General features: G+C 42.8%; 1 protein-coding gene across 2 annotated transcripts in view; it reads right to left on the bottom strand.

Annotated features, from left to right (window-relative positions):
- EVPL (envoplakin) overlaps positions 1–15,124 on the bottom strand; it is a 40,273-nt gene that overhangs the window by 17,196 nt on the left and 7,953 nt on the right. Inside the window, exons 5-10 of one of the 2 annotated variants that reach the window (XM_069076333.1) lie at positions 7,839–7,964; positions 6,868–6,906; positions 6,393–6,554; positions 5,584–5,691; positions 2,778–2,873; positions 1,199–1,324 (exon numbers count right to left, since the gene is read on the bottom strand). In XM_069076333.1, the coding sequence (XP_068932434.1) occupies positions 1,199–1,324; positions 2,778–2,873; positions 5,584–5,691; positions 6,393–6,554; positions 6,868–6,906; positions 7,839–7,964 (657 nt within the window). The remainder of the gene's footprint in view (positions 1–1,198; positions 1,325–2,777; positions 2,874–5,583; positions 5,692–6,392; positions 6,555–6,867; positions 6,907–7,838; positions 7,965–15,124) is intronic. The other variant, XM_069076334.1, reaches the window with a different exon arrangement.

The following is a 15,124-nucleotide window of genomic DNA, read 5'->3' as shown; positions in this document are numbered from 1 at the left end:
ACATTCCCTCCTTAATTCCACCTCTTGGAATCTATGGCTTCCTTTAAGTCAGCAGAAGTGGCACCTTCTACATGAAGCCTTTCCTTATCCCTTCCCAGAGCTGCCAGTGAGTGCCCTCCCTCCCCAACTGGAATATATTATGAATATGTTAGCTTCCTCTTTAGAATGTAAGCTTTCTGAGAGCAGAGACCATCTCCCTTTATCTTTGTATTTCCAGTGCCTAGCATAGTATCTTTCATAGAATAAATACTTAATAAATGTGTATTGCTGGATTATAGATCCCCACCCCCCCGCCACGCCCCAAGCCTCACTACCATTTTAGACTCACTGTGGTCAGCCAGGTCAGTCACGTTACATTCTTCCTGGGACCTTGTTGAAGGGTGTGTATTTGTGTGTATGTATATGTGTGTTTATGTGTGTGGGGGTGTGGGCATGTATGTGTGTATGGGGGTCTGAGTGGGTGTTTGTGTGTGTGTGTATGGGTGTGTATGCATGTGTGAGTATGGGTGTATATGTATGTATGTATGTGGGTGTGGTGGGTATGTATGCATGTGGGTGTGGGGTGTATGACTGTGTGGGGGGTATGAGTGGGTATTAGTGTGTATGGGTATGGGTATGTATATGTGTATGTATGTGGATGGGGTTGTATAAGTGTTATGTATGTCTATATGTGGGTATAGGTGTGTATGTGTGTGTATGTATATGTATATGTCGGTGTGCATGGTGTGTGTGTATATATATGTATGAGGGTGTGGGGTATGTATGTGTATATGTGTATTTTATATACACACATATGTGTATGTGTGTGTGGGTCTGGGTGTGGTGTGTGTATATGTGGGGGGTATGTATGTGTGGGTATGGGTGTATATATGCATGGAGGATGGGTGTATATGTGCACACAATGGGCAGAGTAGAGTGAAGGATGGTGGTATAACATTGATGTTTGGGAAAGCAATTTCATTTACTCTCTACGGTAGTTAGGCAAAATAGCCAATTCCGATCTTGGATAAATCCCTTGCCCTCTTTGGGCCTTACCTTGCTCTCATATAAAACAAGGGGAGGTTGGTTGGTTTATCTCTGGGGTTCATGCCATCTCTGACGTCCTCTGGTTGTGTGACCCTATAGTCTGACGCTGGGTGAGGACAGGGTGGTTTTCTGTCTCTGATGTCCCAAGGGGTGTGGCTGGGGATGGTCTTACCTCCAGCTGCCGAAGCAGGTCTGACAATGCTCCAGGAGGGTCTCCAGGGGTAGGGTGGTACTTAGTGTTCAGGTCTGAGCTCAGTTTCTTCAGCGTCTGGTTGACAGCATCCAAGTTATCTTGAAACTGTGGGTTGTCCAGAAGGCTGTCAGCTCCCAGGGTATTTGGGGTCCCGCCCTCCACCACCCACAGAGGGCTGTTACCTCTCTGGAGGGCTTAAGACCAGCCAGCGCTGGGAGCAACAGACAACTAACCCCCCACCAAAAAAAAAAGCTTTTTTTCCTCTTCACATCCTATCTAGCTAGCTTATAAAAATATGTCCCCAAACCTCAGTTCATGGGAACCCTCAAAAATGTGTTCCAGTTAATTGAATTTCCTTGAATAACTAAGAGTCAACCAAAAGTGGCTTTGTGTTTCAACCCCATTGAGAACCTTTCTAAAGTACAAGAGGAATAAACACAAAAACAGAAACTCTCAGAATGAAAGAGAGAAACAAAACTGAAAAAAAGTGCATGAGAGTCTCAGGCGAGGATTGGTAACAAGCCACAGAAGTAGCTAGGTAGTCCAGTGGCTAGAGCACCAGGCCTGGAATCAGGAAGATCTGAGTTCAAATTCAGCCCCAGACACTTACTAGCTGTGTGACCCTGGGCAAATCACTTAACTTCTGTTTGCCTCAGTTTCTTCCACTGTAAAATGGGAATCATGATATCACCTACCTCCTAGGGTTGTTGTGAGGATAAAGTGTGATTATGTTTGCTTAGCACTCAGCATAGTGCAAGTTCCTTCCCCCCAACCTATACCACCTCTAAGGTTACAGATGTAACTTTCTATGGTTCTAGATAATGAATGAAATCTGCTGATGTCCCTAATGACTTGTGGCCTCCCCTCAGGGTCATCACTCTAGTGATCTTGGTCACATGCGTCTGAATTGCATCTATGTTGTTAACCCCCTGCAGGAAGGGTATATAAGCTAGTTGGGAAAAGATCTTTGTTTTGGTGAAGGCCAAGGGGAACAGCAGCCACACCCATGCTTTCATCCTTGTAGGGAACTCAGTGTGGCAGTTCCCTCCATTCCTGCAGACTGGTTACTCTGCTTGGGTCCTGAGAGGCTGGATGTCTTGCCAATAACACAATCAATATTTGTTAGAGAAAAGAATTGAATAAAGGTCTTTCTGATTGCCGAGGTCAGGGCTCTATCCACTAAGCTACATTATCACCCTGGAAACTTGCTTTTAAAAAAATCAATGACCCCCTCCCTCACCTTGTTTTCTTGTGACTTTGCCACTCTCAGAGGGGAGGGCAGCAAACAAAAAACTGTGGTAAATGAGGTCTCTGATCAGATGACTTCTTATAACTGTGGTTTTATTTTTTTCTTCATGTTATCTACTTTTTTGACTTGGAAATTTTTTTTTTACTTTAACAATTTTAAATTCCCTGGTCCTCATATTCACATTAAATCCATTTTGTTTGCAAGGAAAATTTTTAAAAAATGTCTAATTGTTGGGGTTTTTTTCAGTGATCAAATGGTATCCCCCAGTTTTCTCTTTGCTACCCCCCAAAGTCAAGTTGGGGTCCTTACCTTTCGATAGTTCTCCACACATTGCAGCTGGCTCTCCTGACAGATGCATAGGTTGAGGAAATTCTGCCATTCAGTCTTCAGGGCCTCCTGGTGAGCCTGGGGACACACACTGAGTCCTTAGAGCTCCATGGCTGCACCCCCATTCTGACTCTGCCTCCCATTAAAGCAAGAGTTCTTCTTTATTTTTAAATAACATTTTATTTTTTCTAATTACATGTAAAGACAAATTTTAGCATTGATTTAAAAAATTTGAATTCCAAATATTCTCCCTTCCTCCTTCCCTCTTCCCATCTTCCTCCCTAAAATGGTAAGCATTTTGATATAGGTTACATAGTTGCAATCATGTAAAACATATTTCCGTATTAGTCATTTTATGAAAGGAAAAGCAGATAAAAAAAAACCACACACACAATAGAGTGAAAATAGTATAAAAAGCAGGACTTCTTAAACTTTTCTTGCTTTGTTGGTATCATGAACCCCCTTGGCAGTCTGGTGCCAAACTTGCAGACCCCTTCTCAGAAGGGGTCTAAATAAGGGGTCTTAAAGGAAATGCTAAATTCCAGTTAGAGGTGAGTGAAAATAAAGATGCAATGTTTCTCCCATTCAAGTTCACAAATCCTCTGAAATCTATTCATAAACCCCTTGAAGGTCCATGGAGGACCCCTAGATCTCATTGTGTCCCTTTTCTACTTCTGCCTCTGTCTGACTATCTGTACTTTTTACATACTTAACAAATATAGTCCAGATTCCTTCAGCTGGCATTCAAGATCCCTTATGATATAGCTCCAATCAACCCTTGTAGTATTATATTATAACATCCCCCTTCATTTCCCTCTGTGCTCCAGCTAAAAGTACCATGGGTTCTTCATGGTCCCTTGAAACACATCCCATGATTTTCTTCCCATTTATTTTTGCTTGTGCAAAAAAATTATATTAATGTAATTATTAATTAATTACATTTGTTTTCATTCCATTTTTTGAAGGCTCTTCATCCCCATCCCCATCGATTGACATCTCACTCTGTCTTTCAATGTCCAGATGGGTAGAAGGTGCAAAAAGGTGAATTTAGGCTTGACATCAGGAAGAACTTCCTAAGCATCAGAGCTATGGTCTGCTTCACAAGAGGTGGTGGGGTCCCCTGCCCTCTGCTGGAGGCTCCATGACCATTTGCCAGGTCTGTTATAAAGGGGATTCCTTTGTGTGTGGATAGGACTAGATGACACTAAGGTCCCTTCTCACTCTTAGATTTTGTGATTCTGTGGTGGATCAAAGGCCTTCTCCATATGAAGGTGTCTCCAAACCACACCCACCCCAACCTCTGCCCCCTAAGTCCTCACATAGTACTTTACACCTATGTAGCTCCCTTCACCTAAGGCTTCAGTGTGAGATGGAAATCACCAGGGTATTCTGATCCAAGGAGCCTTGGGGAGCTGTGGCTGCTCTGGAAAAATATGATCTTCCTCCCCTTTCAGGGGCAGGTAGGTGGCACCATGGATAGAGCACCAGGACTGAGGAGGACCTGAATCAGCCTCAGACACTAGCTGCGTGACCCTGGGCGAGTCACTTAACCATGTCTGCCTCAGTTTCCTTATTTGTAAAATGAGTTGGAGAAGGAAATGGCAAACCACTCCAGTATCTCTGCCAAGAGAACCCCAAGTGGGGTCACAAGACATCAGAGCCACAAGGGTGTGTGGAGACACTGTTTCTATACCTGAATAGTTTCTTCTGGGATGACGCAGCTTCCCCACTCAGTGTACTCAACTCACAGTCTCAGCCTCTGACGGCACCTGGAGTTACACCCCCAGTAAAGCCTGGATCAGAACACCCTAATGACTATCATCTTATCCCTCAGGCATCCCTCTCATCCCTACTCTTACTCTTTGGGTAAGGGGCCTACACGAATGCAGCTATCATGCAATTTCTATTTTGTTTTATACTGATTTATCTTCACGTTTTCAGGGCAGCTAGGTGGTGCAATAGGGCATGGAGCACCAGGCCCAGAATCAGGAAGACTCATCTTCCTGAGTTCAGATCTGGCCTCAGACACTTCCTAACTGTGTGACCCTGGGCAAGTCACTTAACCCTATTTCCTCAGTTTCCTCCTCTGTAAAACGAGCTGGAGAAGGAAATGGCAAACAACTACAGCATAATGGTCAAGAAAACCCCAGATGGGGTCAGGAAGAGTTGGACAGGATTGAAAAATGGCTGAACAAAAACAATGTTCACATTTTTTCTCCCAGGCCAGATTGTGAGTTCCTTCAGGGCAAGGGCTGTTTTGCCTTTAAAATATCCCCACAAATATACAAATACACACACATATATTATATATGTATGTATATGTGTATTTGTGTGTGTTATACCTGTATATGTGTATACATATACACATACACAAACATACACACACATACACAAATATCCCCACTACTTAACCATGTACATCGTAAGGGCTTAATAAATACTTGTTGATTGATGGATTGATTTTAAACTTAAGGTCAGAGACTAATTTTATTTTATCTTTTGTGTCTCCTCTATTGCCTAACATGGCACTTTGCATGTAGTAGGCGCTTATTAAATGCCTGTTGAATTTCCCTGTCCTGTGTCTGTTGGTCTCTGTGTCTCATTCACCCTTGCATCCATCTATTCATTCCTCCAACTTCTCCTAAGATGGGGCTCTTTTCGGGCCTCTTTGAGGAGCCACGGTGAGTCTCTTGAACACTAAGCCTACATTCTGAGGACCCCACTGGGAAGAGCTAAGGGATGGAAGGTGGGTAGCCTGCTCTTGGGATCCATGAGATGTGCTTCCTACCTGGATGGGCCCCACAGCTGGATGCTTGAGCTCCACCATTCGCTCTCCATCATCCTCTAGCTGGTTTATGCACTGCTCCTGGATCAGCAGCTCCTGGCTCTTGAAGTGCTGGAGGACAGGTCAGGGGAAAGGAAAAGAAAGGGGTAGGGAGTGTCACCCATAGAGGTCAGGTCTGAGTCCCTTAAGAGAACAGGAGTGGAAAGATGACCTACAACTCAGTCTCCTCCATCTATCGCTGTCTCTATCCACATCCTCCAACTTTCCCAAATCCAGCGATGAGCAGGGAAGTCCCTGACCCATAATCATAACTTGGGTGAGGTGAGTGGAGCTCTCTCTTAGAGCCCTAAAATCTGAGGGATGCTAAGAACATTTTTAGTCCTTTCAGCAGCATAGAAACAACTGATCAGAGCATAATAAGCTTCTTGAGGACAGGGATTATTTTGTTTTTGTATCCTTAACACCGAAGACAGTGCTTGGCCCCTAGTAGATGATTAATGAATATACTGAGATTGATCAATAGAACTGATTAGAATTAGAAAGATACCTATTTAGAATGGAAAATTACCAGATGGCAGTTTCCTCTTCTAAGGCTCCAGGTAAACTCTTCTCTAGCTCATCCCCAATCTGCTACCCTGCTAAGGTGGCCACCACTTCATGGTATCCTTGGTACCTGGAGGTACACGGCATCTTTGGGGATATCTCTCCCTCTATATCCAAATGAATACCGTTTGGTGTGGCTCATCCCATGCAGGTTTTGTAAAAAATAAATCCCCAGATGTAAAAATTGCTAGTTATGGCTCATGTCTGACCTCATATTCCTGGCGCACCTCAACGGGGTCAGCCATGTTGTCACTCCAGTCCTGCTGAAGGATGCGACGCTGCTGTTCAGCCAGGGTGTTGAGCTGCCGGGTACAATTCTGCAGGTGGGTGTAGAGGCTGCCTAAGCTCTGCCCGCGCCAGGTGGCTGCCTTCTGTGCTCAGGAATAAAGAAGCCCCCATCGAGGACAAAAAATGGAGAGTCAAAGAAATAGACACATGTACACAGAAAAAAAAAAAAAACATTGTCAGGCTTGGGGTCTGTTACCCCAGTCTATCACCCTACAATCCCATTTTGATCACAGGTGGACCTCTAACCTCTACTCCCTACTGCCAGCTGCCTGTTGTCCAACCCAGCCCAGTCCCTTGTCCCTACCACCAATCTCAAGAGTGACCCCTGTCACCATGTCACCAGAGCTATCCCTTCCTTCCCCAATAACTCTTCACCAGGTAATATTCCTGTCTCACCAGTAGGTCTCGGTATTGATTCTTGAAGGCTGCAGCATCCTGAGGTGATCAGGGTGAAGAAAGAGATAAGGGAAATTATTGAGAAGCTAGCCCTGGGGCAGTGGGGATGGGGAGCAGGGGTTTCATCTGCTTGGGTCTCAGGGCCCCGATCTATCTGAGAAGTAGTTCCCAACCTAGGATCTCCTGTTCTTATCCACATGGCAACATCTCAAGGAGATGCCTCCCAGTTTTCTAGAACTTTACTATGTGAGATCTTAAAGATGCCTGGTGGGGGCAGCTAGGAGGTGTAGTGGGTATGGCTGGTGCACTGGCCATGGAGTCAGGAGGACCTGAGTTGAAATCCAGCTTCATACACTTGACACTTACTAACCATGTGACCCTGGGCAAGTCACTTAACCCTGACTACCTTAAAAAAAAAAGATGCCTGATCCGCAGAGGACATAGGATCATTGAGCTGGAGCTTATAGGGACCTTAAAGGCCATCAAGTTCAATTCCCTCCTGAGACACAAAATGGGCCAGGAGAAGGAGTTGGCATTCCCTACTGTCAATTCCAGATTCTCCCTTTGCCCCATCCCTCTATAGATACTTCCTAATGGCTGACTTCATCTATCTATATAATCCAGTCCAAGTCTTAGCCTCTATGATTACAGATGAGGGAACTGAGTCACATAGAGGTTAAGTGACTTGCCCAGGGTCACACAGCTCCTAATTACTTGAGAAGGGATGTGAGCCCACAGTCTTTGTTCCCCATTTACTGCACCATGCTGCTTCAAGTCAGCTCTAAGTAGGGGAAGGATGGCACAGGGGAAGAAGGGACCAGGCTTTCAGTTGTCATGAAATGCCTCATTTAAGCAGGGCTCCCATCATGGGCAGGGCTGGTGGGTGACAGGTGCATGGGCAGATGCATTGATGCCCTGAAGGCTGCACCAGAAAGTTGGAGGGAGGGTTCTGGGAAGACGGGCTCACCCACCGGGCCTCTGAAGTCACGAAGCTGCTCTCCATAGGCTTCAATCTCCCTTTGCAAGATGTTGTGTTCGGCGATTTGCTGCTCCAGTTCTGGCATGCTTGAGCCATACTGCCCCTCACAGATCTGTTTCTAGAGACAGAAGCAGGGGCTGGCGCTCAGACAGGGCCCCGGGAAGGGCTGGCCGTAAGCTCCCTCCCAGCCAGGGCTCCCTCGCTGCTCTTTCCCTCCTGATGGTGGAAGAGCCCTTGGATCTTAGATACTTGGAGCATCTCTCCTCCCTGTGATTTCCACTACCATCACCCACGGGAGGGTGACACAGGGAAAATGACTAGACTTGAGCAGGGTGGCCATCCAGGCAAATCTCCTCTAGTGCTGCAGGAAGGAAACAACAACCTGGCAACAATGAGGCTTGAAGAAAAAGCTAGCTACCTTTGGTCACTGGGAAAGTGGAGGCCAGCTTGGGTAAGCCAAGTTGTCATCTGGAGCAGGGCTGTCTCCCATCTCCCCAAAGTCACCAGCATTCTCCCTGTCAACCAGGCACAAAGGCTTGGATTGTTGACAAAGAGCTGGAAGGGACCTTTGAGGTGATCTAGTCCAGTCTTCTCATTTTACAGATGTGGAAACTGAGGCCCAAGGGAGTTAAATGACCTGGTCCTATAGCCAGGATTCAAACCTAAACCCTTTGACAATCTTCACTCACATCCAATGAGTCACCAGCTTCCATAAAATGAGATAATATTTGTCAAGTGCTTAGCTGAGACTCCATAAAAATGGAAATAATGATATTTATACTTTCTACCTCACAGGGCTATTGTGGAGAAGTGTTTTGTAAACCTTAAAACGCTATTTAAATTGTGAGTTATTATTATAGTAGTAGTATCATTACAGAGCGCTGGGCACTGGAACCCTGGAACCAACCAACTGGTGTTTACCCAGCAGATTTATAGCTCCTGCTCCCCTGGGCTGTTTCCCTTAAGGCAAGGACCTCCTTCCCTGCTATGTCTCACAGGATCATAGGAGAATAGATTTAGGGCTAGAAGGGGCATTAGAAGTCTATGAGTCCAACCCCTTCATTTTATAAATGAGAAAATTGAGGCATAGAGAGGTTAAGTTATTTGCCACAATTAATACATGTCTAAGGCAGAGTTTGAACCTGTCTTCCTGATTGTAAGTCCATTATACCACTTTAATTTCCTGTATTTCCTGTATTATTATCTCAATTCATCTCAACCTGATTTACCTCCGATCCCTTTCCTTCTTTGCCCTATTTTTTGACACTCTTTCCTCGTGCTCACAGAAATGTGGCTTTCTGGAATCCACTGCTTCCTTAGTCACCTCCTCCAGGGCTAACTTGTCTTGAGACACAAAATGGGCCAGGAGAAGGAGTTGGCATTCCCTACTGTCAATTCCAGATTCTCCCTTTGCCTCATCCCTCTACAGATACTTCCTAATGGTTGACTTCATCCATCTACATCACCCAGTTCAAGTCTTAGCTTCTATGATCCGCCAGCTTCTAGGTCACTACACTCTCCTTTTTCAAGGAGGTCAGTCTTTCTCTCTACCCCAATTCCTTCCCTCATGCTTGAGAACTTCAATACACACTCACCCTGTCTTCCCAGTTCATCAGCCTTCTGCTTCTATCGCCTATACTCCACCTCATTCACCCACAAGGACAATCATACCATAGATCTCACCATTATTTATAACTATGTTCCCTCCATAATTCTAAATTCTGAAATTTCCTTTTTCTCCTCATTCTCTATAGACCTTCCATTTCTCCCCTCTACCTCATGCCTCCTAAACCTATTCTTTGACCTCACTATAACCCTTCATTCTTTCAGTTCTCCTAATTTAGGCTCTAGCTTCTTTTTCTTCTCTTACTATCATTGACCCTATTGTTAAACAATTCAGCTCTATACTGCCTTCTGCCTTTGATTCCATTGTTCCTGTGTCTTGCAAAACCTTAGCTTTGGATTAGCATATTGTTGTTGAGTTGTGTCCTACTCTTTGAGACTCCATTTGGGGTTTTCTTGGCAAAAATACTGAAGTGATTTACCATTTCTTTCTCTAGCTCATTTTATAGATAAGGAAACTGAGGCAAACAGGGTTAAGTGACTTATTCAGGGTCACACAGCTAGTAAGTGTCTGAAGTCAGATTTGAATTCAGGAGGATGAGTCTTCCTGACTCCAGGCCTCTGGGCCACTGTGCCATCCAGTTGGATTAGCACACTCATCCACCTATATCCCTCAACACCTTAGGATCATAGTTTGTAGAGCTGATCATGGTATTTCTTGGGGGCAGCACTATATAGTGGGTCAAGCACTGGACTTTGAGTCAGGAAAGCTGGGGTTCCAATCCTGCATTTAAACACTTACTAGCAGCAGGATTCTGGACAATTTATTTAACTGCTCTGTGCCTCAGTTTCTTCATTTGTAAAATGGGGGTTGAGCTCAATGGGCTCTAAGGCCTCTTTTAGCTTCAGATTTATGATCCTGTCACCTAAGAAGGTAATCTTTCCATGTCCCACGGCTAGAGCCCAGTAGTAAATGTGCCTGGGGTAGATATGGAGTTCTAAAGTAGTCCATTGCCCATTTACTTAATTTACTACACCCAAGGAGTGCCAGAGTCAGTTCCATCCAATTCAGAGAGCCGATTGTAAAATTTTCAGTGTGAGCATTTATACCTTGGGAATTGGTAAACAGTATAATAATATCTTGATTTATTGTTTTGTTAATTGTCTAGACCAGGAGTGGGGGATGTGTGTCACACTTGAGGACCTAGTGGCCTCAAGGCTGCTGGTTCCCCACCCTTGGTCTAAACTAAAAAAGTGATGGAAAAAAAAGTTAGTAATGCAATTAAACTGAAAAGTGTACTATGTGTCCTTCCCCTCTCCCCGCCCCAACCAGAAGTCCAATTGTTAGATATTTGGCAGAATACCCTATATCAGATTGTTTGCTGTCTTGGGGAAGGATTATGGGAGGGAGAAAAAATTCGGAACTCAATATTTTATAAAAAGGAATTTTGAAAACTATCTTTACATATAATTGGAAATAAATAAAATACTATTAAGGGGAAAAATAGGTTATACAAAAGTCCTATGGGGTCTATCGCAAATACTTATTATCTAATTTCAACTCTGTTGAGCTTACTCTCACTGTTATACCACATTCCTTCTTCCTAGATGTAATCTCTCACATTTCCATCACTGGCTATTCCAAATTTCTGCTCTTTCCCTTAGTTTTTAACATCACCCTCTCAGCCCCCTCACCAAATGTCTAGACCATTTGCTCTGAGTTTCTTCTTCCCTACTTTATGCCTTAAAGCCTCATTGACATCTTCATCCATTCTTGACTCCTTTACTCTGGTCTTCAAGGAACAGGCAGACCCTCTCCTTGCTAAGGCCAATACCTCTCCATGTACCCTCATTCCTTACCCTTCCATCTGCTCCAAAAGTTTGCCCCACCTATTATATCTGTCACCTTCAATCTGTTGGTTCCATCTCCACAGCTCATAAACATGTTCAGATCAAGCCCATGATTAAAAATCCTTCACTTGATCTTGGCATCCCCTCAGGCTACTATCCCATATCTATCTCCTCCCATTCATTGCAACACTCATAGAAAAAAGTATTCTACTCTTGCTGCCACCATATTCTTTTTTATTATTTATTTTTGTTCTGAACTTAACACCAAATAGAAAGGACATTTCTACCTATATAGAGGAAAGAAAAAAGAAGATGGTACATGAAACTTCTAGGCAGTTAAGTGGCTCAGTGGATAGAGCACTGTACCTGGAACCAGGAAGACCGGAGTTCAAATCTGCCCTTAGACACTTACTAGCTGTGTGACCCTAGGCAAATCACTTATCCCTGTTTGCCTTAATCCACTAGAGAAGGAAATGGCGAAACACTCTAGTATCTGTGCCAAGAAAACTTCACGGCCAGTATTGGCATGATATGGTCCATGGGATCATGAAGAGTTGGACATGACTGAACAACAACATGAAGTCACAGATTTCAAATTACTATAGATTGTAGAGTTTGCTTTTCTTTATAAATATGTAATAAATTCAGCCTTCTGGGCTGCTCTGCTTGTCTGTGTTTCTTTCTGCCCTTCCTTCTGTTCTCTTCTTTGTATTTAAAAAAAAAAGATTCCTTCCTTTCTTCCCCTTCTTGCTTTTCTTCTCCTATCCTTCCATCCTCCAAATTTTCCCCTCCCTTCCCCTCTCTTTCTCTATCTTCTTTTTTTACTTATTTAAAACTTCAACACAGGGGTGGCTAGGTGGCACAGTGAATAGAGCACCAGCCCTGGAGTCAGGAGGACCCGAGTTCAAATCTGACCTCAGACACTTAACATTTACTAGCCATGTGACTTTGGGCAACTCACTTATCCCCAATTGCTCTGCCTTCCCACCCTCCAAAAAAGCAAACAAAAAGCCAAACTTGAACACAAAATGAGAAAAGAAAAAAAAAACAATGCCATGTATGCAGCAGAACATAAGAGAGGATTCAATATAAAACAACAAATTTCCATGTAGAGAAAATATGTATTAATATACTACTACTACTACTATGACTACTGCTGCTGCTGCTACTACTACTACTACTACTATTACTACTAAACACTGCACCTTATTTTCAAAGTTGCCCCACTTTGCTTTCTTGCAGGTTTTCTTTTGTTCTCTGCTGTGTTTTAAAAATTAATTAATTAATTAATTAATCTCCTCTTCTCCATCCCCTGTCCATATTTTCCCTCAATTTCCTATCTTGCTGTCCCCACAATGGAAAAACAAAAGAAAGAAAAACAAAATTCTTTTTCACAAATGTGCATAGTAAAGCAAGAGAAATTCTCACAACCCATTCACTCCTTTTTTTTTTTTGCTTTTTGGAGGACAATTGGGGTTAAGTGACTTGCCCAAGGTCACACGGCTAGTTTTTGTGTTAAGCGTCTGAGGCTGGATTTGAACTCAGGTCCTCCTGACTCCAGGGCTGGAGCTCTATTCAACCCATTCACTTCTGAACTCATTTGATTCCAGCTGTGGATTCTTTCCCACTGTCCTGAAACTGTAATCCCCAAGGTTAGCAACACTCTTTTAACTGCTAAGCCCTACTGCCTTGTCTTACCCTCATCCTTCTTGACCATTCCTTCCTCTTGGACATTCCTTTTCCCTTAACTCCTATTCTCTCCTAGTTCTCCTTCTCCCCTCCTTTGCTAGATTACCATCCAGCTCCTTCCTCCTTAGTATGACTGTCTCTCAATGATCTCACCTGCTCCCCTAGCTGTAATTAATTATTATACCAGCGATTCCCCAATCTATATATCCAGCCCCAATTTCTCTCCTTAACTCCAGTTTTGTATTATTAATTTACCACATGGACATCTCTTGGATATTTCATTGTTGCTGAGAAATTTCAGTGGTGTCCAACTTTTTTTTTGTGACCAGAGGTAAATCAAGAAGACTTCACAGAGAAAGTGGCCTTTTTTATTTAGCCGTTTCAGTCGTGTCTGACTCTCTGTGACCCCATTTGGAGTTTTCTTGGCAAAGATATTAGAGTGATTTGCCCTTTCCTTTTCCATCTCATTTTACAGATGAGGAAACTGAGGCAAACAGGGATGAGTGACTTGTCCAAGGTCACACAGCTAGTAAGTGTCTCAGGCCAGATTTGAACTCAGGAACATGAGTCTTCCTGACTCCAACCCAGCACTCTCCACTTCGCCCCTTAGTTGCCCTGCATATCCCAGATTCACAATCAGCATATCCATTATCAAACTTGCTTCTTTAGATGTCTCTATTGCTGCTGAGGTCACTGACATCCAATTCATAAACTTGGAGTTGTCTTTCATCTTTCCCTCTCCTCTCTCCCCTATATCTGATCTGTGAGAAAGTCTTGTCTATGTCTATCCTACTGTATGTTCACCTTTCTTTCCTTTCCTATGGCCCCGTTCTAATTCAAGTCTTGTGATATCCTCCTAATTGCTCTTCCTAATTGTTTCTTCTCTTTCCAATCCATTGTCTACACAAATGCCAAAATGACCTTCTGAAAGCATGCATCTGACCACATCACTCCTCTGCTAGAAAAAAAAAACCATTGTTCCATTGCCATTAGGATAAAATACATTCTCCTCTGTTCTTCATTTCTGCCCTACCTTCTCCCTAACCTTCTACAGTCTGGCTCCTATCTACATTTTAAAAAAGAAATTTAAAAAGAAAAGACTTTTAAAATACACCTAGAGTTTTTTTGTTGTTATTTTAACTTTATGAACACCAAAAATATCAGCATGTGCACACACAAAGAATAGAAAAAGAGGATTGTACACAAAATTGTGACCCTCCATTATGTACAGCTTGTGCTATGCATGTTAGTGCATATGTTGTGCATATTAGTTCCCAAACTGTCCCATTTATCTGTTTCCCTTTAAACTTCTTTCTGACTTAAATTAACTGATGTAAAGTAAAGTGAGCAGAACCAGTAGAACATTGTACACAGTAACAGCAATGTTGAATGATGATCAACTATGAATGACTTATCTATTCTCAGCAATATAATGCTCCAAGATAATTCCAAAGGATTCATGATGAAAAATGCTATCCATTTCCAGAGAAAGAACTAACGGAGTCTGAATGCAGATCAAAGCATACTATTTTCCACTTTTTGTCTTTTTCCCCTGTTTTTTTTTTGGGGGGGTCTGTGTCTTCTTTTACAATATGACTAAAATGGTAACATGTTTTGATTGAACATGTATAACCTCTATCAAATTGTTTATTGTCTCAGGGAGTGGGAAAGTGAGGGAGGGAGAGAGAAAATTTGGAACTAAAATTCTTTTTCAAATAAATGTTAAAAATTCTTTACATGTAACTGGGAAAAATATTATTTAAAAAATGACAAATTTCCTTTTGTTTTTTTAGTGCACTTTTAAAAAATGCTTCATTAACATTCTTATCATCCTGCTTCACTTTCATTACTCTTTCTTTTCCACTCCACTCCCCTCACCAAATTAAAAAAAAAATTACCTTGTTATCAATAAACTTAGTTAAGCAAGACGAATATGCACACTGGCCATTTCCAAAAATATTCTTCACCTCTCTGTCAAGACCACCTTCCTTTTCAACCTTTCAGCCTTCATATTACTTCCCTTTACGAACACTATATGATGTCCTGGTAAATGTTTAACAACTAGCTCCCTGGGAAAAACAAGCAAACAACCGTACCAACAACACACTTTTAAATTTAATCTTATTTATTATTATTAACATTTTCTCCATCATTTTCTTAAGTCTAGCCAATAAA

This window comes from Petaurus breviceps, unplaced genomic scaffold (assembly GCF_028583685.1).
Source record: "Petaurus breviceps papuanus isolate PSGF00001 unplaced genomic scaffold, PetGlider_PUasm1.0 90925, whole genome shotgun sequence".
NCBI classification, from domain to species: Eukaryota; Metazoa; Chordata; class Mammalia; order Diprotodontia; family Petauridae; genus Petaurus; species Petaurus breviceps.
The sequence above is the reverse complement of the archived record's forward strand: the minus strand, read 5'-3'. Positions and strand labels throughout refer to the sequence as shown.